Source organism: Struthio camelus, chromosome 28 (genome assembly GCF_040807025.1).
Source record: "Struthio camelus isolate bStrCam1 chromosome 28, bStrCam1.hap1, whole genome shotgun sequence".
Taxonomy (NCBI): Eukaryota; Metazoa; Chordata; class Aves; order Struthioniformes; family Struthionidae; genus Struthio; species Struthio camelus.
Window position 1 is genome coordinate 45,821 of NC_090969.1, and position 24,480 is coordinate 70,300.

The window sequence follows — 24,480 nt, forward strand, 5'->3', positions numbered from 1 at the left end:
AATGGGCCAACCTGGTCCTGGCTGAGGGAAAAGAAGGGGTGTAGGGATGTGTGTATAACACCCGGAAACAGCGGGCCAGCTTGGAGCCCATCTGCAGGGATAAAGAGGCACACAGCTCACACTCCCCTGAGAAAGGGTTTAATGGGGAGGGAGGGGCACTGCTGTTTCTTTCAAACAAAATAAAGGCTGGGGTGACACCCGCAAGGGAGACATACACATATGCACACTATATACACAGTGGTGCAGGCAGCACCAGTCACCCCATGCCCTCCCCCCAGCATCCCCACAGTGGAGAATAGCCTCACCCTTCTCCCATCCTTGAGCAAGGGAGGGTGGGTGCTCTTGTCAAGCAAAGAGCAGCTGAAGTCATGACAAAGACTAGGATTTGAGTGGGAGCAGCAGAGACATAGGGAGGGAGCCTGCCTGCAGGGGTGGAACTCTTTGGTTTCGACGTTAAGACTTTGCACAGGACCGCTTGGTCCACAGGCCTGGGGAAGGCAGGGAAAGGTGGCACTGGAATGGAGCGGACAGGTGTAGCAAGTTACCCTCTGCAGAGGTGCCCAGGAACCCCGCTTGCAGCTGTGTCTTAGACTCAGCAGGGCTCCTCCCATGAAAAAGCCTGACACTCATAAACTGAGGAAGGGGAGACTGCAGGGGTGTTCCTGCCCCCAAGGCATACATGGTAGAGAGCTCCAGGGGATCTCCTGCCTCTGCCCAATAAGGTTTGGGGACCCCCTGGCTGCAGAGGTGCCCACCTGATAGCTTATGTCCCTCAGTTAGGACAGGGAGTTGAGGAAATGGCTCTCCCCTGCCAGAGTGCTCAGCATGGAGCTCATGTCACCCACAGCCATGTTGGCACCGCCAGATGCAGGAAGCAGGAGGCCACCAGCAGGGCTTGGGGGTCCAGGTAGCAGTGCAGGTGCCTCTGAATCCTCCACAATGGCAGCAAAGTCAAGGTGCGTGTTCTCCAGGTCCAGCGAGTCCAAGCTGTTGGCCACCTGCTCCCCCGAATCCAGGTAGGGATAGGAGCTGCCCTTCAGTTCTTCCAAGTTTCCACCATAATGCCCAGGACCCCCGCAGCTTGCTGCCATTTGACCCAGAGGCTTATGCCCACCTTTGCCCACCTCCACGTGTGTACCCTGGCCTGGGTAATATAGCAGGGGATTATTGGGCCCCTCAGGTGCGGAGCGGACAGGAGGCAAGCGAAGTAGGCGCCGGGGGCTGGCTTCCACCCCCTCATAGGAATGGCTTGGCTCTGCAAGATTGGCTGCATAGCCCAGACTGTTTTGGTGCCCAGGTGGTTTGGGGCCATTGGGCGGGTGTGGCACCATGTCAGGGCTAAAGCATGGGGGGCTTAAGAGGTGCTGGTTTTCTGCCAGACCCTGCAGGTGGTCCGGTTTGTCTTGATAACCAGAGTACTTGGGGCTGAGGTACGGTGGTGCTTGCATGGCTTGGCACTGTCCAGGTTCGCTGCCCAGCCCCATACCTGCCTCCCCTCCCTTGGAAGCTAGCTGGTCTCCCCACATCAGAGCCTGCTGGGCCTGCACATAGCTACGGACCATCACTTCTTTGGCCTGCAGGGTGGGGGTCTGGGCTCTTCTCCCCGCTGGGCTCAACATGCCCATGTAACTGACACGTGCCTGCTCCTCAGACTGGTAGCCACCAGGCCCCACATTCATGGCTTGGCCAAAGGATGCAGGAGGCTGCATGGGCCCAGGGGGTTTGGCGTTCTGGCAGGGAGCAAGCGCTGGGGCAGGTGCTGGATAATGCTGCTCAGATTTGATCTGCAGTCGGTTGAGCCGGTGCCCGCCAGAAAATCCACTGTCCTGGCATGTGCTCACGAGTTTGGGTTGCTGCCCACAAGCACTCGGTAGTGGGTACTGAGTACTGTGATGGTGACAGTGTCCCCCAGACATGGGAGTGGTGGGGGCACCAGCACTCGGCTGCCCAGAATTCAACTCCAGGTTGCCCTGGGGAGGCTCATCCCAAGGAGCTGGAATGGTCCCATTGACAGCACACATACTCATGAAGTGCTGATTCATCTGGCACTGAGTAAGGGAGAACTCAGACTGAAGCAAGCCCTCCTCCATATCCCCGTGCCCACCTGGGTTCAATGGCATACCCCCCGTGGTTCGGCGAGCACTGCCATAGGGGCCTTCACCCTGGAGCTCCATGCCTGTCCCCTGGCATGGGAAGCTGTCCGCAGGGTAGTTCAAGTACTGTTCCATCTCCAGCAAGCCAGATTCTGTGCCTGGGCCAGGGCCCTCCACGCTCACAGTCTCCAGGAAAACATTTTCACTGATGCTGGGTGGGCGTGGGGAGAAGACATGGCGTTGTAGGTTGGCATCAGAACCACCCAAGGGCTGCAGGGCAACTCTGCCTGCTCCTGGCACATTCACATTACCCATGCTCTTAAAACGATTCACCTTGGGCACAGCATGGGGGTTGGCCACTGTCCGGGCAGGATCGCTGGCCCGTCGCATACCATTCCCTGGCACCAGGTGAGGATGAACACTGCCTGCATAGCCAGGGTAGTCATTGGAGCTATGCCTTCGCAGTGAGCCATTTGCCAAGAAGGAGGGTACGGCTGGCCCAAAGCGGTCCCCAGGTAAGCTGCTGTGGCCACCCATGCCCACCCGCTCCATGCTGGGTAGTGGGGTGGGTGGGGGGCCACCTGTGGCCGCAGCATATTTGGCTTTGAGACGGTAGCGCTGGGCTGGTGTGAGGCTGCCCACACCTGGCAGCCCCCCGCAGTGGCTGGCATCACTGGAGCGTCGTGATGCATCTGGAGAGATGGGGTCATAGCCGTCTGCCAGGCCTGCCCCACTGGACAGCGCCCCTGCTTCGCCCCCCAGACACGGCCCAGACAGGTATGGGGACACCGTGGAAGAGCGTCGGCTAACGGTGTAGGCTGAGCTTACGGTGCTGGTGGCACTGCTCCGGCGCTCGTTCGGTAGCAAGCCCAGCTCTGCAGTCGACAGCTCTGTGATGCGGCGGTGTGAGGCAGCTGGGGGTGGCACGCAGATCCCGGGCATCTCCCCAGGCAGGCCTGGAGAAAGGAAAGGAGGAGTTACATCAGAGCACAGCATGGCACCAGTGGTTAGCAGAGGAACGTGCAGCCATCTCCAGTACCAGTATGCAGCCTCCCCCATGGTTGGTTGGTGCCTGCTAGGACAGGAAGTGGGGTCAAGTGATGGCAATGAGGAGGGGGCAGAAGATGGGGCAGAGCCCACACATGGGGGTCCTACCCTAACAAAAGGAGGGTGCGGAAACCACTTTGACTGGAAACATCACCTCGCTCTACACAGTGCCCACAGGGCTGCCCCTGCATCCAGGTGGGAGGGTACCATGGTCTCACCGGCTCCGGGAATGGCTGGCAAGTTAAGGCCTTTGGTAGCTGATGGCTTCTTCATCTGCTTCAATTTGTCAATGCGAAGATTTTCTAGTTTGTGGAGGGCCATGAGTCCTGAGGTGCCCATGGGCTCCCCAGGCACCACCTCCTCCAACGTGGACAGATCCTCATAGCTCCCGCCTGCATTGCCGGTCATCTCCACCCCACTGTCATTGTTGGTGGTGCTGCCAAGAGGGGAGTGGTCACTGCTGCATGATGACTGCCCACCTGGACTGGGCTGCGGCTTCTGGGGAGACCCACAACATTAATCAGGGAAAAAACTGAGACACTTAATGCAAACTGGGAACCCCCACCTGCCATATTTGGTGTCTCCCCCACCATGCAAACTGACCCCTCTGCCAGGCCTGGCTGGTTGTCCCTGTGTCTTCACACACCACCAGGTCCTTACCAAGGCCAAGTCAGGCACCAACAGTTTGCTGTCATCCTTCCGGGCCTCGCTAGGGCCATTGGTGTCTTTCTCCTGCTTCATGTCAGGAGGGAGGCTGGGGGCAAGCAGTGCGCGGCCTGGCACCACATCACCTCGGTGCTTCTTGGTGACATGGGCGTCAGGGCCATGCACAGTTTTCACGTGTTTGCGCAGGGAACTGGGATCCGTGTAACGCTTGGTGCAGCCTGGGATCTTGCACACATAGGGCTTCTGCCAGGGGAAAAGGTAGGAATAGGGGAGGGAGCATGTTAGCTCGAAATAGACACCCCTCCCAACACAGCACCCCCCGGGCATGGAGTAGAGCACCTTCTTCCCGCTTTCCAGTAGACCTGGGAATTGGAGGTGGGAAGGGAGCAAGGAGGCTGTATCCCCTTGGAGGGGCACGTAAGGTGCTTTAACAGGGCCTCAAAGGAGGGCACTGAGAGCCCTGAGGAGTAATGCAAGGGCTGTACTGCATGGGAGCAGGGCAGGGAGTAAGGAGGCCTAGGGGGGTTTGCAGGTGCCCTAGGAGGGGAACAGGGGGCCACACTTTATTGGAGCAGGCAAGGAGAGAGTTGGCACACACAGAGAAAGACCTGGGCATACATGGCGTTTAGGAGGTATAGGATGAGTCGGGGTGATAGGGGAGCCCCAAGGGGTGCGAAGTACCCCAATGAACTGTACCTCATTGGAGTGGGTGCGGTTTTGGTGCTTGGCTCGGTCAGAAGCATTGGAGAAGGCCTTGTTACAACCCTCGTGTTCACACACATAGGGTTTCTCGCCCGTGTGTGAGCGCAGATGTGTCTTGAGGTTCTCCAGGCGTGAGTAGGCTTTGTTACAGCCCTCAAACTGTGCAGGCAGGCAGGGTGAAACATGCCACATTTCTTCAACAGACCTGTACCACATCACCCCCACACTACACATCCATAACATCTGCCATGAACACGTACCACCCTCTCACACACAACACACCTGCCCACCTGCAGGTGCATGTCCCCACCCCACCACACAGCCCTTTACCCTTCTGGAAGAAGTCATGGCATCTCACTACACACTGGCCACATGGCCACAGTGTGCCTAGCCTGCTTCATACCTCTTTACCTCATATGCATCTGTGCCAATGTCACTTATCACATGGGCCCTGGCCTGCCACATATGCACCCCAGCCTATCATACACTACCACACTCCTAATCACCCTGTCTGTCCCACCTCCCACCCCATCTTCCCCACTGTGTTCCCCCTTTGGTTCCTCGTTCAGTGCCACAAACCGGCATGAGCCAGACCCACCCTGCCCCAAGCGCTGCCTGGTGCAAGGCGCCACAGCTTAGCCAGGACTATGCAGAGACCCCAGGCCAGCTCACCGTGCACTTGTGAGGTTTCTCCCCTGTGTGACGCCGCATGTGCACCACCAACATGTACTGAGCCTTGAAAGGCCTCTGCTCCCTGGAACAGGCTGCCCAGTGGCATACAAACTCCTTCTTCTCCCCGTGGATATGCTCATTGTTGATGTGCTGGAGAGAGAGAGGCATCATTGGGGGCACTGCGGAGGGCACCAGGGGATTAGTGGATACAGGTGTCTTAGAGGATATCATGGGAGAAAGGTGGCTGCAGAGGGGCTGGGAAGGCTGGTGGAGACCCAGGGAATTAGGGGGATACACAGTGGTCAGATGGAGTCTGGAGAAGGCAGGAGATGATACAGGAGATAGCTGAGGGCTATCTTGAGAGGATCAAGAGAAGACATAGGGGTCAAAGTGATCTAGGGGGCTGGTCAAGGGAATAGAGGGGAGTTGGAGTGGCTGGAGAGAAACACAGAGAGCAAAGGGAGCAAGTCTGGAAAGCACCAGGGGTCATGAGAGCTGCCCCATTGGTGAGGAAGGGCCAGATTGGGGGATCCCCCTAGGGACATGGCATGGGGAGATCAAAAAGAACTTGCCTACAAGAAGAGGAGGATGCATGTCCCTCTCTCCCTAGGAACAACTTCCAACATGGCACACCTGTGCAATGAGTTCTTATAGAGGGGTTCAGCCCAGCATAGGTCAGTCTCAAGGTAGGAGTCAAAGGCAGACCCAGAGGGATGTCAGCCAGCAGCCTGGGGGCAAGTTCTAGGGCTAGGGGGCCCAGGTAGGACCTAACTCACATGCACCAGCTGCTCCTGCGTGTCAAATTCCTTGGCACATCCGTCCCAGTAGCAATTGGTTTCATAGACAGTCTCGGCTTCAGGTTTCCCATCCTCCTTCTCCAGATCCTCCCGAACGTCAAGCATCCCCAGCAAGGGATCCTGGGTGGGCAGAGCTAGATCAGCACTCCCAGGCATGACCCCTTGTGCTCCCTGTCACTGGGAGTGATACTGGCGAGGAGCGTGGAGCCCTGGGGAAGGGAGGGTGGTCCAAAGGCCTGTGGGGTACCTGGGTGCCTGCGGAGGCTGGACTGGAGACGTCACCCTCGGATCTCTCCTCTGGGTATTTGGCTGTCAGAGGGCTGCTCAGGCTCCGCTCCAACTTCAGCTGCTATCGTGGCAGGGGGGAAGAGGGGAGTAAAAGCAGTCAGCAGCAGGATGCCCACTGGACCACCCCCTATAGCAGATGCATGGCAGAGACCCTGCTGGGGGCATGGAACATCTCCCACCCCTGGAGTGTTCTTCAGATCAGAAGAGCTAAGTGGCATCAGTGCTCAGCACCAGAAACACCCCCTGGGGCTCCCTTACCTGGCAGTGTTTCAGGGTGCCACGAGCAGAGGCATGGTGCAGCAGTCCTGGACGGGTGGGCAGATGTTCATGGGAGCTACATGGGGGCAGTGGGGGAGTGTGGCCAAACAGGTGCCCTTGGCCTTTCTGCTGACCCGGTGGACTCTGGTACCCCAATGATGGACTGCAAAGAGCAAGAGGTATGAGCAGATGGCACTAGTACAGGACAGACATGTTAGATTCTCTGAGCCAGGCAGAGAACCCAGGTCTCTGAGCTCCCAGCTGCTCCTGCTCTAAGCCGCAGGCCCCACTGCTGTCCCCAGGTAAGCCACTCTGGGCTAACTGCTTCCCCCTTCCCTAGCCCCACCAGGCACTCCCCAAGTTGAGCACTGGCACCCAGGCTCCCTCAGAGAGGCTGCGCGCATGCCAGCAGGGCTGATGTCAAGTGCCCACCTGATGGTGCTGATGGAGAGGTGGCCGTAGGAGCCACTGGCGGAAGCGCAGCGGGAGTTGATGAAAGCAACGAGTGAGTTGGGCGAGGTGCGGATTACCGTCTGCAGGTCAATGCTAGAGTCTGACAGGGGCGAGATGGACAGTGCCCGCTTCTTGCCCAGCTTGCCTGCACCACGGGGTGTTGAGAACCGTGAGCCTGGGACGGCGGCAGAGTGGGGGGCACTCCTCTTAGCTTGGGTCCCAGGAGGCTGAAGAAACCCCCAAGGACACAAGCATGGTGCTACAGAGCCTGGAGGAGTACCCCAGGTGCGCCAATTGCTGGCTCTGGGCTATGGCAAGGCCTAAAAGCATCCCCCTTCCCCCAACCATTCATATCCCTAGGGGAAACCTGAACCCCTTGCCACACGCCTACTCCCTGCCACAAACAATGGCATCCTAAGAAAACTGCCTAAATCCCTTGGCCAACACTTGCCCCCGGACACAGCTAACATAAATCTGAAAAAAATGCATAAACCTCTTGGCACATACCTGTCTCCTGCTCACAGGCATCCCTGTCCCGAAGAAGGGAACTGAAGCCCTGGGAGTCTCCTGTCCTGTCACAGGCATCATTGTCCCCAGCAGTGCCTTATCCCCTCATCACTCACACCTGTGCTTCTGACACAATCAACACCATCCCCTGGGGGTGCCTAAATCCCTTGTAACACATCTACCTACCCTCCCCCAGAGAGGGGGGACTTACCATCACCAGTGCCTGGGTGTTCGGTGCCTGGCACCAGTCCATAACCATGGTGACTGCCCATGAGGTTTGACTGATGGCACAAGGAGAAGTCAAGTCCTGGCAGAGGGGAGGAGAAAGGTGGGAGAACCTGTTACGGTGCAGGGACACAAAGGGCCAGCCCCAGGCCCTCACACATGAGCATCTCTGAACCCAAGGACTGAAATAGAAACAAAGTTCCCCCATGACTGTGCCAGTCTGTTGCCCAGACTCCAGTGAGGCCAGGCCAGGCACTGGTCAGCATGAGGGCTCTGTGACCAACCTTGTGGCCCTGGGGTGCCAGGTGCTGGTCCATGGAGCGGCCGCAAGTAGCAGTGCTCAACATAGCTGGTGACTGGAGGATTCATAGGGTTGAACATGACGCGGCAGGGCCTGGCCAGGCTCAGGAGCACATCTGGTCCTTGCAGATGGGTGGACAGAGGTCCCTGTGCAGGAGCCAGCCTGAGGAAGAAAAAGGTGGGCAGGTGTTGCCCTCCAGAGAACTCCATCCTCACCCTCCCCTCCCGGGCCCAGCCACCGCCTGCTCCATCTCTCCCATCCCGTGTGCCGAGGCTGGGCAGAGGCCCAGCAAACTCATTGCTCCTGCGGGCTCCCCCGCGGGGGCTGCAGCCCCAGCCGCGGCGGCGCCGCCGGCTGTGCCCAGCAGGGGGAGCCGCAGTGCAGCCGCGGGCAGCGGGACCGGCCCGCCCGCGGCCCGGGGCCCCCCACGCCCTTCCTGCAGCCCCGCGCCCACCCCACGGCCGCGTACCCACCCGCCTCTGCAGCCCAACTGCACCGCGGCTCCTGCGGCTCCCCCAGCTGCCGACCTCTGCCCGGAGTCCGTTGGCAAGGGGCAGCCCACAGGGCTGGGGACATTGCCAAGCCTGGGAGGGCAGGCAACAAGCGGGGGCACCCTGTTGCCCTGTTTTGGGGTACAGCCATTAACAAGGGAGGGTCCCAGGCAGAGGAACTGGGCTAGAGCGAACCTGCCACCTCCTCCGCAGCTGGCAGGGCCATCTCCATTACCCAAGCACCTAGCAGGCCCCCAGGCCCTGGCAGCACCAGCATGGGGGGCGGAGCGGGGAGGTCAATGCACCCCGAACACAAGAGCAGCAATGCAGATGGGCCCCTTGCCCAACAGCGAGGTGACCTCCAAGAGTTCGGCACAGGCAACGTCGCCGCTGCAGCACCCTGCAGTCGAGCCCACATCACGAGCATCCCCAGGCACTGACTTGTTGAGGTGCCTGGTGTTTGATGCTACATGAAGAGGGTCCTGCCCCAGCAAGAGTCCGGAGCCCAGGGCAATGTCTGCTGCAGAGGGATGAAATACTCATGTTTATACCCAGAGACCCAGACAAACATCTGCATTCAAACATGCATATAGAGGTAAATATTGCAAGCCCTAACTGCCAAAAGGAGAAACTGAGGCACACACGGACAGAACAATTCTTGGCCAAGGGATTCAAGCTGGTACCCTGCTCTGCCCTGCTCATGGGTCCTTGCCAGGCCTGCAGGTCCCACCCAGTCCTGCCTTGCTAAGGGGTCCCCGCCTTGCCTGCAGGTCAAAACCCTGCCCTGTCCCACCCACACATCCCACCCCTGCCCACAGGGCTCAGCCTGGCCCACTATCTCATCCCTGCCTGTGAGTCCCTGTCGGGCTGCTGGGTCTCATTTCCACCTGTCTCTGCCTAGCCCTGCCCACAGTCAGACTGCCAACCGCGGCTCCAGTGCCTGCACACAGGTCCCACAACTCTGGTCTCAGCCCATGTTCCCTGTACTGCCCCCCCCTGCAATCCTGATCCTGATCCCGAGGCCTTGCAAGAGGGACAACGGCTCTGGGAGGAGCAAGAACCAGGGGATAAGGGAGAGCTGCATGCGGGTGGCACTGGGACCAGGCCTCCCACACCCTCAGCCTCCTCCTTTGACAGACGAAGTGAATCACCCCAAACAAGGGGTCTGGGGGGGGGCGGGAGCCCCTCACCCTGCTGGGAAAGTGCCAGGTTGCATTTGGAGCACGGGGGGTGAGGGGGGCAGTGATTCTTCCGCATGAGTTGCCCCTTTGAAAGCTTGTCTCCGGGCTTTGTGAGAGTGTCAGCCGGGAAGAATGGGGTGGGGGGGCCAGCAGGGCAGGCAAAGGGGGATGGAGCACCAGGAAGGTGGAAGGGCTGGAGGCAGGAAAGGGCAAGAGAGATGAGGAAGAAGAGTAAGAAACAGGGGGGAGGCTGGACCTGGGCCTCACTGTAAAGACTGGGAGATTGGGGGAGCATCTCCAGGGAAAGGCCCCCGTGTTCCCCCTACCCCAGCCACAGCATCTAACAAGGAAAGAGCATGCCAGTCCCTCACAAAAGTTTGTCTAGCCAAGGAGTCAGTCACGGACCCCTCCGCCCTTTCGCACACATACCTAGTTGAATGTGCACAGACACACACACACACAGATGCATGAACATACATTTGCATGTATCTGTAGAGGCATATAGGCAGATGCGCACATGCATACATGCACATATACATGCAGGCATGAGCAAAGACATACACATGCCTACCCACACATACAGACACAGATAAACAAGCACATGCACATGCAGACATACAGATACATGTGTACATGCATGCACATACTTAACACATGTACACATACAAGCATGTTCACACACACAGATACCTGCACATGTGCACACCCATGTGACCTTAGTCCCTGCACTGCTGCCTGCACAGCCCCCAAAAGCTCTCAGGCCTGTAGGGGGTACAACTGCTGTGGGTCCCACCTGGCATCTCTGGGGCCTCCTGCAGCTGGGAGGGGGGAAGAAGCAGAAGCACAGGGGACCCTTCGCTCCTTGCATGTACAGCATCCGGGCTGGGGATACAGAAGGGCCTCACTCTGTTCCTGCTGCCCTGAGCACCAGAGAAGGCAGGGGCACCATGCAGGGCATCTACCTCTTCCAGGATTGGGGTTAATGTGTTTATAGTCTTTGTGCTGTCCCCTCTACCATGTCCACCCTCGGCCATGTTCACCTTGCCACGTGCCCGGCTATGCCCACCCAGCCATGGCAGCCCCTGCCATGCTAACCACCCCATGCACACATGTACAGAGCACGCGTGCACACACATGCAGAAAGACCACCACACAAATTGCATGTGCATGCATGCGGCATGCATGCACATAGTGCACTCGTGTGCACACAGACATGCACAGAGTACGCAGGGCACACACAGACCACACGTGCATGCATGGCACGCCACCACGTGCGGAGAGCACACAGGCGTGAAGCACAAGGCACATCACTCCCACCCTACAACAGCCAGGCTTGCTGCATCATCTCACTGCCTGGAAGGGGTATCCCCTCTGCCCCCCCTCCAGCACCCACCACACAGGTCTGGGGACAGTTCAGTTGGGCTTTGGCCCCCGCCGTCCCCGTTGCCTGGTCCTCCAGGTACAGCAGGAGGGTCAGGGTCCCGCTATGCCAAGACATCCTCTCCTTCCTGGACTCAGGAAGCGGGGAGGAGTTTGGCCACCAAACCCAGGCTGGCACGGGCTGGGCTCTCCCAGTGGGGCAGCTCGGAGGCAGGCGGGCGCCGGGCGGGCACGATGATCACGGCGGCTCTTCCCCACTCCCGCACATTGCCCTGCTGAGCATCAGTGCGGGGGGGGGGCCTCGTGCAAGAGGGGAAACGTCCTGAGCCCCTGGGCCCGGGCTGCGGGACGCTCCCCCCAGAGCCGGCGGGGTCCGTGGGAGCTCCCCGGGCCTGGGAGGCCCCCGAGCAGGGGAGCAGGAGGGGGCTGGGGGGAGCGCGGAGCCAATGGGAACCGGCCCGCGGCTCCCCCACCGCCGCGCTCGCCTCCCCCGCCTGCCGCACACCACCGCGGCCCACCCAAGTCGCAGCCTATGGGCATAAATTTGAGAGCCAGGCGCAGCCGGGATTGAGGGGAATCTTCCCTCGGTCTCCTCCTGCCAAGAAACTCAAACTGAAACACATTCCTCCTCCTCTCTGCCAAGAAAACAAGGAGCGCAGCCAGCAGCAGGAGCAGTTGAAGCCGGGCTGGCTCCAGACGTGAAAACGCTGCGCGGGAGGGGGTCGGGACCGGCCATCCCCCCGGCTCCTCGCCTTTTATTTCCTGCAAACACATCTGAAATCTGTCATCTGGCTCCAGTTTCCTGAGGACACTGGGGGAACCGGCAGGGGGAGAAGAAGGAGACAGAGAAGGGGCAAAAGACAGAAAGCGAAGTTAGGCACAGGGCGTTTGCACAGCAGAAGGAGAGTTGGGATACCTCCGCCGACGGATGGCGGGACGCACAAAGAAGCCGAGGAAAGGAGGGCGAGAGATGGAGCGATGTAGGGACAGACCGGGGAATCGCAGGCCCTTAGGAAACCTGGCCGAAAGAGGAGGGCGCGGGGGTGCCCCACCCCACCCTGCCGCCCCGGCCGGCAAGCGCTCCCGTCCCGGCCGGGGCGCTCAGCCCGGTGCCGACGGCCCGACCAGCCCCCGCGGGGCAGCAGGGTGCGGCGAGCGCGGCACGGGGCTGCTCCCGCAGGGCCGGCACCGCCGGGCGGCGGGGGCGGGGGGGGGGGGGGAGGACGGGGGGGGGGGACCTCTCTCCGCCCCCAGCACCTCCCGCTCAGGCCCAGCCCCAGCAGGGTTAACAGCCCCGGAGTCCCACTGCGGAGGAATGTGATGTCAGGGCTGGATTAGCCCGCGCGGCCGAGATCCCGGCCGATAGACCGGCAGTGCTGAGCTGTGTGTGGCACAATCCATCAACCCGCCTAGCGCGGCCCCCAGCGTGGGGGGCCTGGGGGAGGGCTCTGTGTCTGCATGCATGGGGGCATCTGTATTTCTGTAAGCGTGTGCGAATGCACAAGTTTGGCCATACGTGTTTGCATGTGTGGGGAATGACTCGTGTTTGCGGGAGGGTGTGTTTCTCGAGGGGGGAGTTGTGCTCACATGTATGTACTCACACGTGTATGTGTGCACAGGTGTACACACGTGTTTGCATGCATGCCTGTCCATGTGTTTGCACACATGCTGCGAGCTGCCAGAGCAGCAGGGGGGAGCCACTACAGGGTGCACTCCCATCCCTGCCCCAGCAAGGGAGGGCCAGAGCAGAGAAGCAGATGGAGGGCTGGGCCACGGGTGCGGCAGGGGCTGGAGTGGGGATATGCCCCAGGAGGCTATCCCTGCATATCTCTTCCCCCTCCCCAGGATCAGAGGCTGGGCATCCCACCCCACCCTGAGATGGGCTTTGGCCACAGGCGCAGAGCCATCCCCTCCCTGGCTGCATTGTGACCCCAGGGTCAGCCACATGCCCAATTGGTTTAACCCTACAGGGCCTTAGGAAAAACATTGATCTGGCTTAAGCGCTGCGTTCCCGCGCTGGGGCAGCAGCTCTGGCAGTGCCATGGCCAAAGCGGCTCCAGGAACGGGAGCCCGGTGGAGGGCTGGGCTGAGCGGCAGCACGCGGACACGAGGAGCAAGGCTGTGGGAGAGCTGCTGGGGAGCCAACGCTCCCCCATGCCAGCGGCACTCCGGGATCAAGGGGACGTATCCCAGCCGCCTCCCAAGGGCAGGAGGGGACTGAAAGCGCCAGCACGCTCCTCCCCAGCTGTGAGGTCTGCCCCATGCTGTACAGCCTCCCCAGGGGCCAGGGTCCTGTTGGGGAGGGGGAAAGGCCAATGACAGTGGGGCAAAAAAGGTCAAATCCCACCCCCCCCCAAGTTATCCCCTTTCCCTGCCCTGGGACTGGGCCAGAGCCAGGCCAGTCCCCATGGTGGGAGCTGCTCCCCCATCTCCACACGCTTTCACATCTCTGTCTCCAGCAAAGCTGATGCACAGACCTCCCTCCCAGCTGCCTCGCTAAGCATCTGACCCCACCGTTGGGCCAGGCCTTTCGGTGAGCCCAGGCTCCCCGCTTGGGGAAGCTAATCTGCCTGGGGACCGCAGCTGCCACAAAGCACATTGCTTCGGGTTCAGAGGGTCTGAAAAGGGACAATTCAGGGCCGTGATCCCATGCTGGTGTGGGCTGCCAAGCCCATTCCAAGGTGGTCCCTTGCCTGGAAAAGCTGAGGCAGAGACATGACCGGCGCTGGGGAAGGATGGGTGTGTGGAGGGTAGGGGGCAGAGACATCCATGTCAGGACAGATTCGGGACATCCTCTGCTCCATTCTCCCTCCCTACCTCCTTCTCCAGCCACAGTTGCTATCTCCATTAATGTAACACATCCCCATTCCCCACCCCATGCCAAAACCCTTCTCTGCCCTTTGCACTGCTTCCAGGAAGGACCAGAGCTCCCTTGCAGCCCACCCACTCCTCCAGCAGCACAGTCTTTTGCCAGCCACAGTGCACCACCGCCCTTGCGCCATGTCCCAGCAGAGGGGCAAACAAATCCAGCCCCTCGCTCCCACATGCACCCACACCCACTCATGACTGTGCTCTGACATGCCTCCAGACACATTAGCACGTGCTAACACACGTGTGCTTTGGGAAGAGGGGAAGACAGCCTGGCCTGCGGTGCAGCCCTTGCTGCCCGTTCCCCGGTGTATCCCCAGGCACAGGTAGCCCATGGAGGAGGGCTGCATGGCAAGAGCTGGCCTCTTTGCGTTCCCTGCACCGGGTCCCTGCGTGAGGCAGGGACTGCTGGCCCTCAACCACAGGCTGAGCCAGTCAGGAAGCCGCGGCAAGCCGGGCAGGAGTGGTGGCGCTTGATAGGTGGTCCCGGGGCAGGCCGGCAATTGTCGCGGGCTTGCATGTTGTTTGCTTTGGCCGCCGGCACGCTCTACCCCTGCAAATTGCTCCCATAAAGCCACTTCCCTGGCCCCTGCCCACATCGGAGTGGGGTCTGGGCAGGAGCAAGGTTTTGGGGTGGGGGTAAAGGGGGTGCAGACATAGCAACAGCTGCTATAGGAATTTTTATACTTCCCCCTTTCCCTCCCTGTGCTGGAGGGAAACAGCAAAATTGAACATGTGGGACCCATAAACACCCAGCTCTGAGTCATTGCTGTTGTGGGAGCCCCTGCCGGGCACAGCTCCTTCCCCTGGCACCAGGATGTCACCTCCCACCCCAGCACACATATGTTATACGGAGGGACACCCCCAAAAGAGGGGCTGTAATGCAGGAAACCCTGCGTTCCCAAGGCAGAGAAGGCAGTGAGCTGTAATGTCTGCTGTCCTCCCACGGTGGTCAGGGCAGTCCATACGGAGCCTGTTCCCACCCCAGCAGCTCTCTCCTGCAGGACTCCTCAGCGGATGGGGGCAGGAGGATGTGCAGGACCTGATGGGGATGTCAGCAGTGGTTAAAACATTAAAAACACAATACTGACCCCGTTTAATCTGTGGAACTGCCTGTCTCGTGACCACGCTGAGCAGTGGAACAAGGTAAGCACAGCACTATTAATGGGGCATTTAGGAAGCCTAAGTGGCTCCTCCTCTGGGACAAGAAACCCCCTCTATCTGCTGAGAGGTATGAGGGGTGTCCCCTGACCCTCCCACCCCCACCACGCAAGGCCCCAGCAATCCCTTTCCTTCTGGGGCACTTTTGTCTCTCCCCAGGTATCTGCCACTTTTAGAGACAGTCGGCACAGACCCCTGCTTTCCTCCTGCTTGCCTGGAGACCTGCATGCTGCAACCCCATCACTTAGCGCCATGTTCACTGCCACCTTGGGGAGCACTGGGAGCCACCAAGGTTTGTTCCCCCTGGACCAGGGGTAGGAAGCAGGGGTGGGAGGTTTGATATGGAGTTGCACCACATCTGGACCCCCCCTCCCCCAGCCTCAGACCCGGATGCGGCGGAGCTGAAACCCGACTCTGTTTTTGCTGCTTGTTCCCACTCGGTGGCTGCTATTTTATCAGCTGTTCCCCTTGTTATTCTGCAGCTTCTGAAGGGTTTTGATGTGCTGTAAGGATTTGGGGGGGGGGGGAACACTTGCTATGTGCCTAGGAAGGTTTCTGTAGAAGAATCCCCTCAGCCCTCACCAAGCACCCACCCTGGGGACCCTTGTTATCTACCACGTCACTGGGATTGCTAAACACCAGGAAGAGAAACCAAGAGAAACTGAGGCACACGGACAAAGGGACTCCAGTCCCATTGACGCAAAATGCCAACCAGGTAGGGAACCGCACAAAATACACAGATAATTGTGCACACACATATACAGGTATGTACACAGGCACACCTGCATACACATCCATAGGTATGCACGCACATACACGTGTTCACACACATTCCCAGAGGATGCTGTGGGTGGATTGCTTTTCCTTCCTGACCCACCACTGGACACCTGAGGTTTCTCCCTTCTCATATGTCAGTGCAGAGGGACAAGGGCAGGCACCGTGGCCTGTAAGGAAGAAAGGCAAGGAGGCATCACAAGCATCCCTTTGTGAAAGCCGTATCACATCTGTGAGTGTGTGCTGAGGCGGGCATAGTCTGTGCACATAAGTGAGTGTGTGTGCACCAGTGTACTATGTGCATACATGAGGGTGCCTGCGCGTGCAGGTGCAAGTACGTGTGCACTTATACAGCACATTGGAGTGGCAAGGGGAAACCTACTCCTTAGGGTCTGGGGGCTGGCCAGCTTCCGCAGCACTGTGCCAGGAGTCCTGAGTCGTGGCATGTCACTAACAGTCCCCACGCCTCCCAGCCCGTCTGCCCACCCACCCTCTGCACACTGCGCAGTGAGCTGCAAACGTCCCTCTAAGCCTGAGCTCAACACCCGCCTCTCCTCGGGCTGCCCCAACATGACAGCACACGTCACAAGGTGTCCACGCTGACTCACTCCCCCAGATGGAAACTTCCCTCCTCGAGAGATCCTCCCAGCTCAGCAAGCTCCAGCACCATCAGGGGAAAGCAGGGCTGAGTTTGCTTCATTCCCACCCCACACCACACTACACCAGCCACAAGGGTCTGGCGACCTTCAGCTCCCAACCTGCTCCTAATTTTGTGCTCATCTATGTGATGGAAAAGACCCTGATACATAGGGGAGAAATGAGCCCCCCCGAACAAGCCACTAGTAACATGGTGATGAGCAAGTGCTCAAAGGACCCAAGTTGGCTCCAAGCATGACTGAGAGCTTGTGCACGCATACGGCGGGAGCCAGGCTGGCTCAGGCCTGAGGGTGGGCAGTTTGACCCAGTTCAGGGTGTGACAGTCTCCCAAGAGGAGCCAGGATCCTCAGTAGTTGGGGAGTTTGGGGCAGATATAGGGAGGTTTTGTGTGGACCTGCTCCAGGGCCCCAATTTCCAGCAGATCCCCTTCCTCTCAAAGACCCTTGCTGAGCACAGGGACCCTCACTTTGCTGGGGAAAGGCTCGAGGGAAGGCACGGACCAGTCCAGCCAGCACTATGCAGAGCCAAATGCACAAATAAGCCAGCTTCAAACACCCACAACAGTGTGGAAGGGACAGCGGGTGCCTTTGCCTCCCCCCATCCCCACAGAAGCAGCCTCTACCCCAGCTGGAGACAGCAGGCCCAGCCATGCTGAGAAGTTTTCCTAGGTCTGAGTTTCTGAAATAGAAACTTCATCCAGCTGCTTCATCCCTTTCCCCCAAACTGCCCCAACACCAAAACCCGATGTCTACCGTCTGGATGCTGCGCCGTCTGCTCAGGTTCACTACAGGTACCTAAAGAGCACAGCAGGGCCAGGACTCAGGTGTCTGGATATCCTGCTGGGCCCCCACCTCCCTTCTGGAGCCAGGCACAGGACCCTGCCTGGTGCTGGAGCATCTTCTAGCGTCCCAGCCCCAGCAGCGCGGCCACACTCAGGCCTCAGCTGCAAGCCTCTCCATCCGCCTAGGAGAGGGGTGGCCACCCCATGCTGTGTGGCCTCACTCTGTTAGGGACCACCTAACAGACCTCGCATGTGTGAGCAGGGCCTGGCCCAAGGCACCCTGATAGCAGAGGATAATCCACCCCCTAGAGAGATGCTTCCTTTGCCTTTAGACTCCCAGCTCTCCCTGCTCACTGGGGGTTTGGACCAGTTCTGGGTTCCGGGTGCCCTGGATCCCAGAAAGGATGGCCTGTGCAAGCCCAGGCTCAAGCAGCTCCTGCTCACCTGCAAGCCAGGGTGACCGAGTCTCACATGGCCCCCACTCAAGTGATGCCTGGCTCCCTCCCGCTCCTCTGTGCTGTGCCTGACCGTGGCCCACAGCTCCTCCTGAGCACCTCTGCGGCCAGCCTGCTCCGCCAGCCCCCGACTGCTCAGGGCCCCGTCCGTCCCTCACACCAGCCAGGGGGGTGACACACAGCCAAAGCCTGAATGCAGAGTCCCAGAGGCTTTAGCAGGGTGGCTGCAGGGCTGGCGTTCAGCAGGGGCACCCCGGGCACTTGGAGCTGTCGGCCAAAGAGGTCAGACCCGGTCACCATTGCAGAGGGGCTCAGGGCTGAACTCCACCATCTAACACCCCACCCCTGACCCCAGCCACAGCCCTCCAACCATTAAAGCGCAGCAGCTCTCCTTGTGCAAGCGTGCAGGAGGACAGACGGACACTCAAAGCCAGCGCAGGTAGGGAACCAGGGTACTCCACAAGCAACATGGAAGAGTAGCTTTGCCTTCCCCTCCAAAGCAGAGAGGCTTCTCCCAACGTGTGACGCTTCCACAGCAGCCGCAACCATCACCGAGGTGGTGAGGGCGGAAACGCAGCCCCAGGGGCCCCGAGGGACGAAAGCTGGAGAGCCGGGGTGCAGCAGGGCCTGGGCATGTCGCCACGGGCTCAAGGAGGCTCTTTGGGGTGCGCAGAGCCTCCCCGCACGTCACCCCAACCAGAGGTTGCCTGCACAGCTTGGCCAGCTGCCGGAGCAGGGTCACAGCAGGAGCAGGGAGAGCCTCGCTGTCCCAATAGCAACTCCTGCTCCCCGCTGAGGCCAGGCCTGGGCCCCTGAGGACGGCGGGTGTCACAGCCCCGGAGACACCGCACTTGGCTGAGGGCCGCAGGGTGCCAGCCGGGGTAGCTGCCCCCTCACTCTGCAAAGCAGCGGGGCACGGAGGCCCAAAAGGCGGCCCAGGGTAGGAGGACCCGAGGAAGGCGTAGGAGCAGCGTCTGCGGCTCCGCCGCGGCTCGGGAGCGGGGTCTCACGCCCCCGGGACCATCCTGCGCCACAGGCAGCCCCGGACGCTGCCATCCCGCCGCCAGCTGCGCCCCGTCCGACGCCCCCGCGGAGCCGCCCCGGGCGGGCGCCGGGCGCGCTGCTGCCGCCCGGCCTCCGCCGCAGCCCACCCACTGCGCGGAGCCGCGCGGGACGGCGGGGCCGGGGGGGCGCGGAGGCACCGCGCCAGGGCTCCTCGCGACGGCCCCGGCCCTGGCCCCGGCCCCGGCTCCGGCCCGGCGCCCGGCGTCCCGCGGCGCCGACGGGACGGCCCCGGCGCGGCTCGGCCCCGGCGGCGGGTCCGGCACCCTCGGCCGCCGGGCGGCACCGCCGCCAACGCGCAGCCCCGGCCCGCGGGGCTCCCCCACCCCCTGCTCACGGCCCCGATCCCTCCGACGGCCCCAGCGGCTCCTACCTCCGAGCGGCCCCGGGCGGCGCGGGCAGCTCCCGCGGCTCCGCGCTGCCCCGGCTCCCGGCGGCAGCTCGGTCCCAGCGAGAAGCGGCACATCCAGGGGGACCCCGGCGGTCGGGGCGGGACGGGACGGGACGGGACGGCGCGGCGCCCCTCGCACTTCCCCGGCAGTGCCCGTCCTGCCCCGGCTCCGCTCCCGCTCCGCCCCGGGCGCCCGGAGAAAGTTGCCGGAGCCCCGCGAGGGCGGCGCGTCCCGGCAAAACTCGAGGAGCGGCGGAGCGGCGAGACCCGCTCCGCCAACTTGGGCGGCGGCGGCGGCAGCGCCGAGCGCGCTCGGGACGGAGACCCCGACCGGGAGCGCCGCCGGCTCCAGCCACTCCGAAAACCCGGGCTGGATCCTGCACACGCGCGCACGCGGGGCACGCGCGCACACGACGGCCCTGCACACGCGCGGGTCCGTGCACACGCACGCCCGTGCACACACACACAGTTCTGCACGCATGCACCCGTGCACACATGGACCCTGCACTCAGCTGTGCGCACACGAGTCCGTGCACACACACAGGGCACACACACACACTCACAAAGGGCTTGTGTGCCGACATGTATCTATGTACACAAGTGGGACATGTGCACGCACATCTGTGCATGCAGACAGAGGGTACATGTGCATGCACACATGCACCTGTGCGTGCATGCACAGGGCACACATGTATACAGAGGGCATGCGCACACCTCTGCACACCTGCATCTGTGAGCATGCATGCACGTAACTACACACATATGCATTTTTGCATGTACACACAGACGCGCATGCACACAAAAAGCACACACGTGCACCTGAAGCATGCACATGGTCGCACCTCTGTGACGACGCACACGGGGAATGCACACCTATGCACGGAGCACACAGGGCACGACCACGGCACGGCACAGGCACGGCGCACAGCCACCCGCAGAAGCCCACCCCCAGCCGTTGACTTCCCCGCCGAGGGACGGGGCTCGGTGGACACCGGCCCCGAGACCCCCCTGCTTCGCCTGTCGCACCGTCCAGGAAGGCCGAGAGCTGCGTGGGGCACCCTAAGAGGGTCGGGGAGACGTTAGGGGGCTTCAGGGCGGCACACGTCCAGCATCCCACGGCAGAGGCAGCAGCAGCGCAGGGGCCGCTGCGTGGGGGCTCGCCCGCCCGGGCAGCAGCGGACCGCCTCTCCCGCGAGAGCCCCCACGGGCTGCTGCCAGCAGCGCCCCGAGCTGGTTCGCGGTTTAGGGGGCACTGCCGGCAGGCGCGGCGGGGATCGACAGGAAACCCCGCGCGTGGTATGTGGTCTGCGGGGGCCGCGCTGCTCCGGCAGAGGCTGGTGGCAGCCAGACAGCGGCGCGCGGGCCGCGGCGGCGCCGCCCCGCCGCGAGCGCGCGTGGGTGCGGCCGCGTGCCCCGGACGGCGCGGGGTCCCTGCCGCGCCCGACCCCCGGCGGGGCGGCCCGGCCGCCGCGTCCCCCGGGCTCAGCAGGCCCGCCCCCTGGTGGCCTCCCGCGGCCGCCTTGGCCCAGACCCCGCCAGGTCCCCTCGGCCACCCACACCGCGCAGGCTGGGACACGGCTGGGCCTCGCTCTCCTCCCTTCCTTTCACCTTGGAAAGGTCGGGGGAGGCTGGGATTTTGGGCTCTGTGTCCCCCCAAGGAGGGGGAAATGAGCACCCCGAACCCCTCCTGAGGCTGGGACGGGCGCAGGCCTGGGGACTCCGCCGGCTTCCCCATCTAGATGGGTTTGGGGGCTCAGGGGTTGGGGCAGCAGGGCCAGGGGGCTCACCCTCCGCCTAGGAGCCCCCATCCGTCTCAGCCTGTCTTCTGAGGCTGTAGCATCCCTGGGCCACCCTGCCCCATCCGAGTCCTCCTGCAATGGGGGTGTCACCAGGCCTCTCGCTCCCAGGCCCCCTAGCATGGCAGAGGGGAGCTATGCCCCACGCATCTGCAGAGAGCCCCAGAGGCGCTGGGCACCTGGAGGCATCTCCCCACCAGTGGGGATGCTCCACAGCCTCTTCCTTCCCTTTAATTCCATTGCCTGTGCAGTGGGGCTACTCTGTTCAGTCTTTTCAGGAAATGAGCGCCCTCCCCCAGGACATCCTCTGGCCACCCCCTCCCAGCAAGTCCCCAAGGTGACCAGCAGTCCTTCTGAAGCTTCCCTGACGGGTGCCCCAGACACATCTCTGCTTGGCCGCAGGTCTGTGGCTCTGCTAGCCCTCTCCCACTTTGAAAGCTCCCCTGGCTGTGCCCCTGCCTGGCCACGCTGTCCGTGCCCTGACTGCCCTGCCCCACCAGCTTTCCCAGCCGTACCCCTGCACAGCCCCTGTCCCTGCTGTTTAGCCTCCTGCCCACCAGCCAGCTGTCTTCCCACCACATCTAATGTTCTAAGGGCAGCAGTGGTGGAAGGGGTGAGGATAATACTCGCTGGGGATCTGAGAGCATCTTGAGGGCCCAGCAGTGATTTTCCCCTGCACACAGCCAGGTGCTCCACCTGCCACCACAGCTGTACCTTCCCACTGGGGCAAAGTCACGTCCCAGTCATTTGTATCACTGAATGAACGGTAAGCAGAGAGTGGGAACTGCAGCAGCTCAGGAAGCAGATTGCAAAGCTTTCTGCTCCCTTCCCCAAACAGGGTCACCTGTGCCCCAAATAGTCTGGGCAGCCGATCCCTTTCCCCTGGCATAACCCATCTGAGGGCCCAGCCTTGTCCTGCATGAAGGGAGCCAGGTCCTGTTGCACAAGGAAGGAAACCACAGCAAGGACAGTGCCTGCACAACGGAGGGAGGCAGGAGAGAACATGAGTGCCAGAGCAAAAGCTGGAAATGGAGCTTGGGAACTCCAGGAACTGGGGGGGGGAGGGGGGGGTAAGAGGGAAACGAATTTCTCACCTGGGCAGCCCTGCTTTTCCTCATTGTTTGTTTTTCACACTGAAGGTCAGTCCCCATCATGCCGGTGGGTTGCCACAGTGACCAAATGCAGGGGAAGGGCCAGGCTGGCCCTAGGTGCAAGCAGCTATTTCAGGGAAAGTGGCCTTTGCCCACCCACTCCCGGCCAGAACGTGACACTGTGTGTCAGTGCCAGCAGCGCATGGTGGGGGAGACAGAGCGATCCCGTGGTGCCCCCCCCCCCCCCCCCAGGACCTGCTCGTGCCTCTGGGACCCAGTTCCTCTCTGCAGCTCTGCATCTGCCCCATTTCCCCCAGCCCTAGACATGGTAAAGGGCTTTTCCTGATGTGGGGCTCAGGAGAGAAGAGCATGCTCAGAGCAAACATGGCCTAGATGTGCATGCTTAGGCCCCCAGGGGAGACCCAGGGACGCTCATCTGGGGACGTATGCCCTTTTTCACCCTGCCCCAGCACTCAGCTGTTCTGAGCTCCTGCCAGCCCCATCCTGCTCCCTGGGAAGATGCTGCCTGTGTCTAGCGTGAGCCTCGAAGGTGACGGGAGCAGGGCCACACTCCCAGCCTGACCTCCGAGCCTCTTAGCAGGATTACCCAGGCTCTGGGCACTCTGCCTTCCTTGGCATTAGCCTGTCCTCTCCATGCCCCTGCCTGTCATCACGCACTTGGCCCAGAGTGCCACCAGAGCAGCTTTCCCATATGACCCAAGCCACAACCCTGGGAAAGGCCCTCTGCTGACCACATGAGACCCCCAGAGCTGGGCACAGCATGGGGATTACAGTATGCTTTCAGAACACCCCAACTCTCACCCTGGCCTGCAAAAAGTCAGTGCTTGCCTCAGTTTCTCTTTCCACTGTCCTAGTCTGGGAGCACCTCCTTCTCTGGCTGGTCATGCCAGCTCGAGCCAGCAAGGGACAAGCAGGGGATATCTCTGTTCCCCAGGAGGCCCCAGCACCAAGCAGAGGTAGTGATACCTGCATGGCGTCCGCTTTCTCTGGTGTGAAAGGAGAGTCTCCAGCTGGGTCCCTGGGCTGCCTCAGGCTGCTGCAGCGGGATTAAGCCCCACAGCAAGGTGGTGGGTGCAGGTGAGAGGGTTTGCCTGCATGCAAGTTTTGTAACACGCATAAGCAGCTCAGCACAGATTTACTCCTGAGCCGAGTGTGACCCCGGCCAAGCTGTCAGGAAAGGCCCACCCCGGCCCTGGGCTCTGCGTGGGGCCAGCCCTGCCCTCCCACTCCTCCAGTGCCTTGGGCACACCCCAGAGCCACCCACCGCTTCTGAAGGGTGACACGCACAGCCACCCAGGCCAGGTCAGCCCTGCCTGGGTTTTGAGCCCCCCCTAGGTGGAAACAGCACGTAGGCAGCCTTTCCCTCTGCCCCATGGCTCCCTATTGTCAGCCCCCAACCCTGCTGCATCCCCTCATCCCCACAGCTAATCTTGGCCTCCTGTTTAAGAAAGTTAAAGCAGCTCAGAGCAGGGCCAGATGATCCCGCAGATTAAAGACTTAACAGTACCACCGTCCTGCTCAGCGCCCTGCCTCTGGGCTGGTGGGTCAGTGTGTCACTGTGTCAGTGAGTCAGCGTGCCTCGCACACGCGTGTGGACAGCCTCCTCCTCTTGCATGGAGACGCATGCTGGCTGCCACAGGGAAGGTACTGGGTTGCTGGCAAAGGAAAAGAGGGGGCATCTGGCATCTTTGTGGGATGTCCCCCCACCGTCAATCCTGCAAGCTACAGCAGTAGTGCTGATATGGAGAGGGAGCTGGGAGACTGTGCCATTTTTGTGTGTGGTCCCCGTGCACTAGTGTGAGCTCCATGCCTGCCTCTCTTGGCACGCATATGGCAGCACACACCCGTGGGGGTCCCAAACACCCACAGGGTCTCCCATCGTGTCAGTGACATGTGCCAGGGCTGCAGGACAGACCAGAAGGCCAGAGCATCCTGCAGGTGCAGCCAGCTTTTCCCCACTAGCAGAGCTATTTTGGGGAGTGTGGGCTGCGCCGTGCCCCCCCCTCAGCCAGGGGGTGCCTGCTGCAGCTGGCTGATGAAAGCTGCCCTTTGTCCACTTGCAGGGTGCAGCGCGGGGCCAAGCTGGGAGAGCAAGCGGGTTTGTTCCCAGATAAAGTGGCCCCAAGCTGAGCTTTGAGCGGGTGTTTGCGCAACAAAGACCCAGGCTGGCCATGTGGGATCCTGGAGGGATGAACAGATGGCATTGCCCCCCCCCCCCAAATACACAGGCAATTCCCCAGCACCCCCCAGCACATCATCATCAGAATTTGGGACTGGTAGCTATGGGGTTGGGACTGGGGTCACTGGGTGGTCTGTGGGAATCAGGGTGCTTGGGGGGGTGCTGGTGTTTGGGGTGGGGGTC

General features: G+C 61.3%; 1 protein-coding gene across 5 annotated transcripts; it reads right to left on the bottom strand.

The window, feature by feature from the left end:
- Positions 1 to 123: 123 nt before the first annotated feature.
- Positions 124 to 19,502, bottom strand: GLI1 (GLI family zinc finger 1). Of its 5 annotated transcripts, XM_068921419.1 has the most exons (12): positions 19,193 to 19,502; positions 7,993 to 8,171; positions 7,695 to 7,790; positions 6,956 to 7,151; positions 6,524 to 6,686; positions 6,225 to 6,326; positions 5,957 to 6,097; positions 5,181 to 5,330; positions 4,503 to 4,667; positions 3,801 to 4,049; positions 3,359 to 3,638; positions 124 to 3,049 (listed from the first exon to the last, which is right to left on the bottom strand). In XM_068921419.1, exons 2-12 carry the CDS (start codon positions 8,087 to 8,089, stop codon positions 777 to 779), a joined length of 3,912 nt encoding a protein of 1,303 aa, XP_068777520.1. In that variant the 5' UTR covers positions 8,090 to 8,171; positions 19,193 to 19,502; the 3' UTR covers positions 124 to 776. The 5 variants fall into 5 exon arrangements, with proteins under 5 accessions (XP_068777520.1, XP_068777519.1, XP_068777518.1 ...); XM_068921418.1 differs by lacking the exon at positions 19,193 to 19,502 and having other exon boundaries at positions 6,956 to 7,121; positions 7,993 to 8,245; XM_068921417.1 differs by lacking the exon at positions 19,193 to 19,502 and having other exon boundaries at positions 6,225 to 6,323; positions 7,993 to 8,245.
- Between the last annotated feature and the right edge of the window lie 4,978 nt (positions 19,503 to 24,480).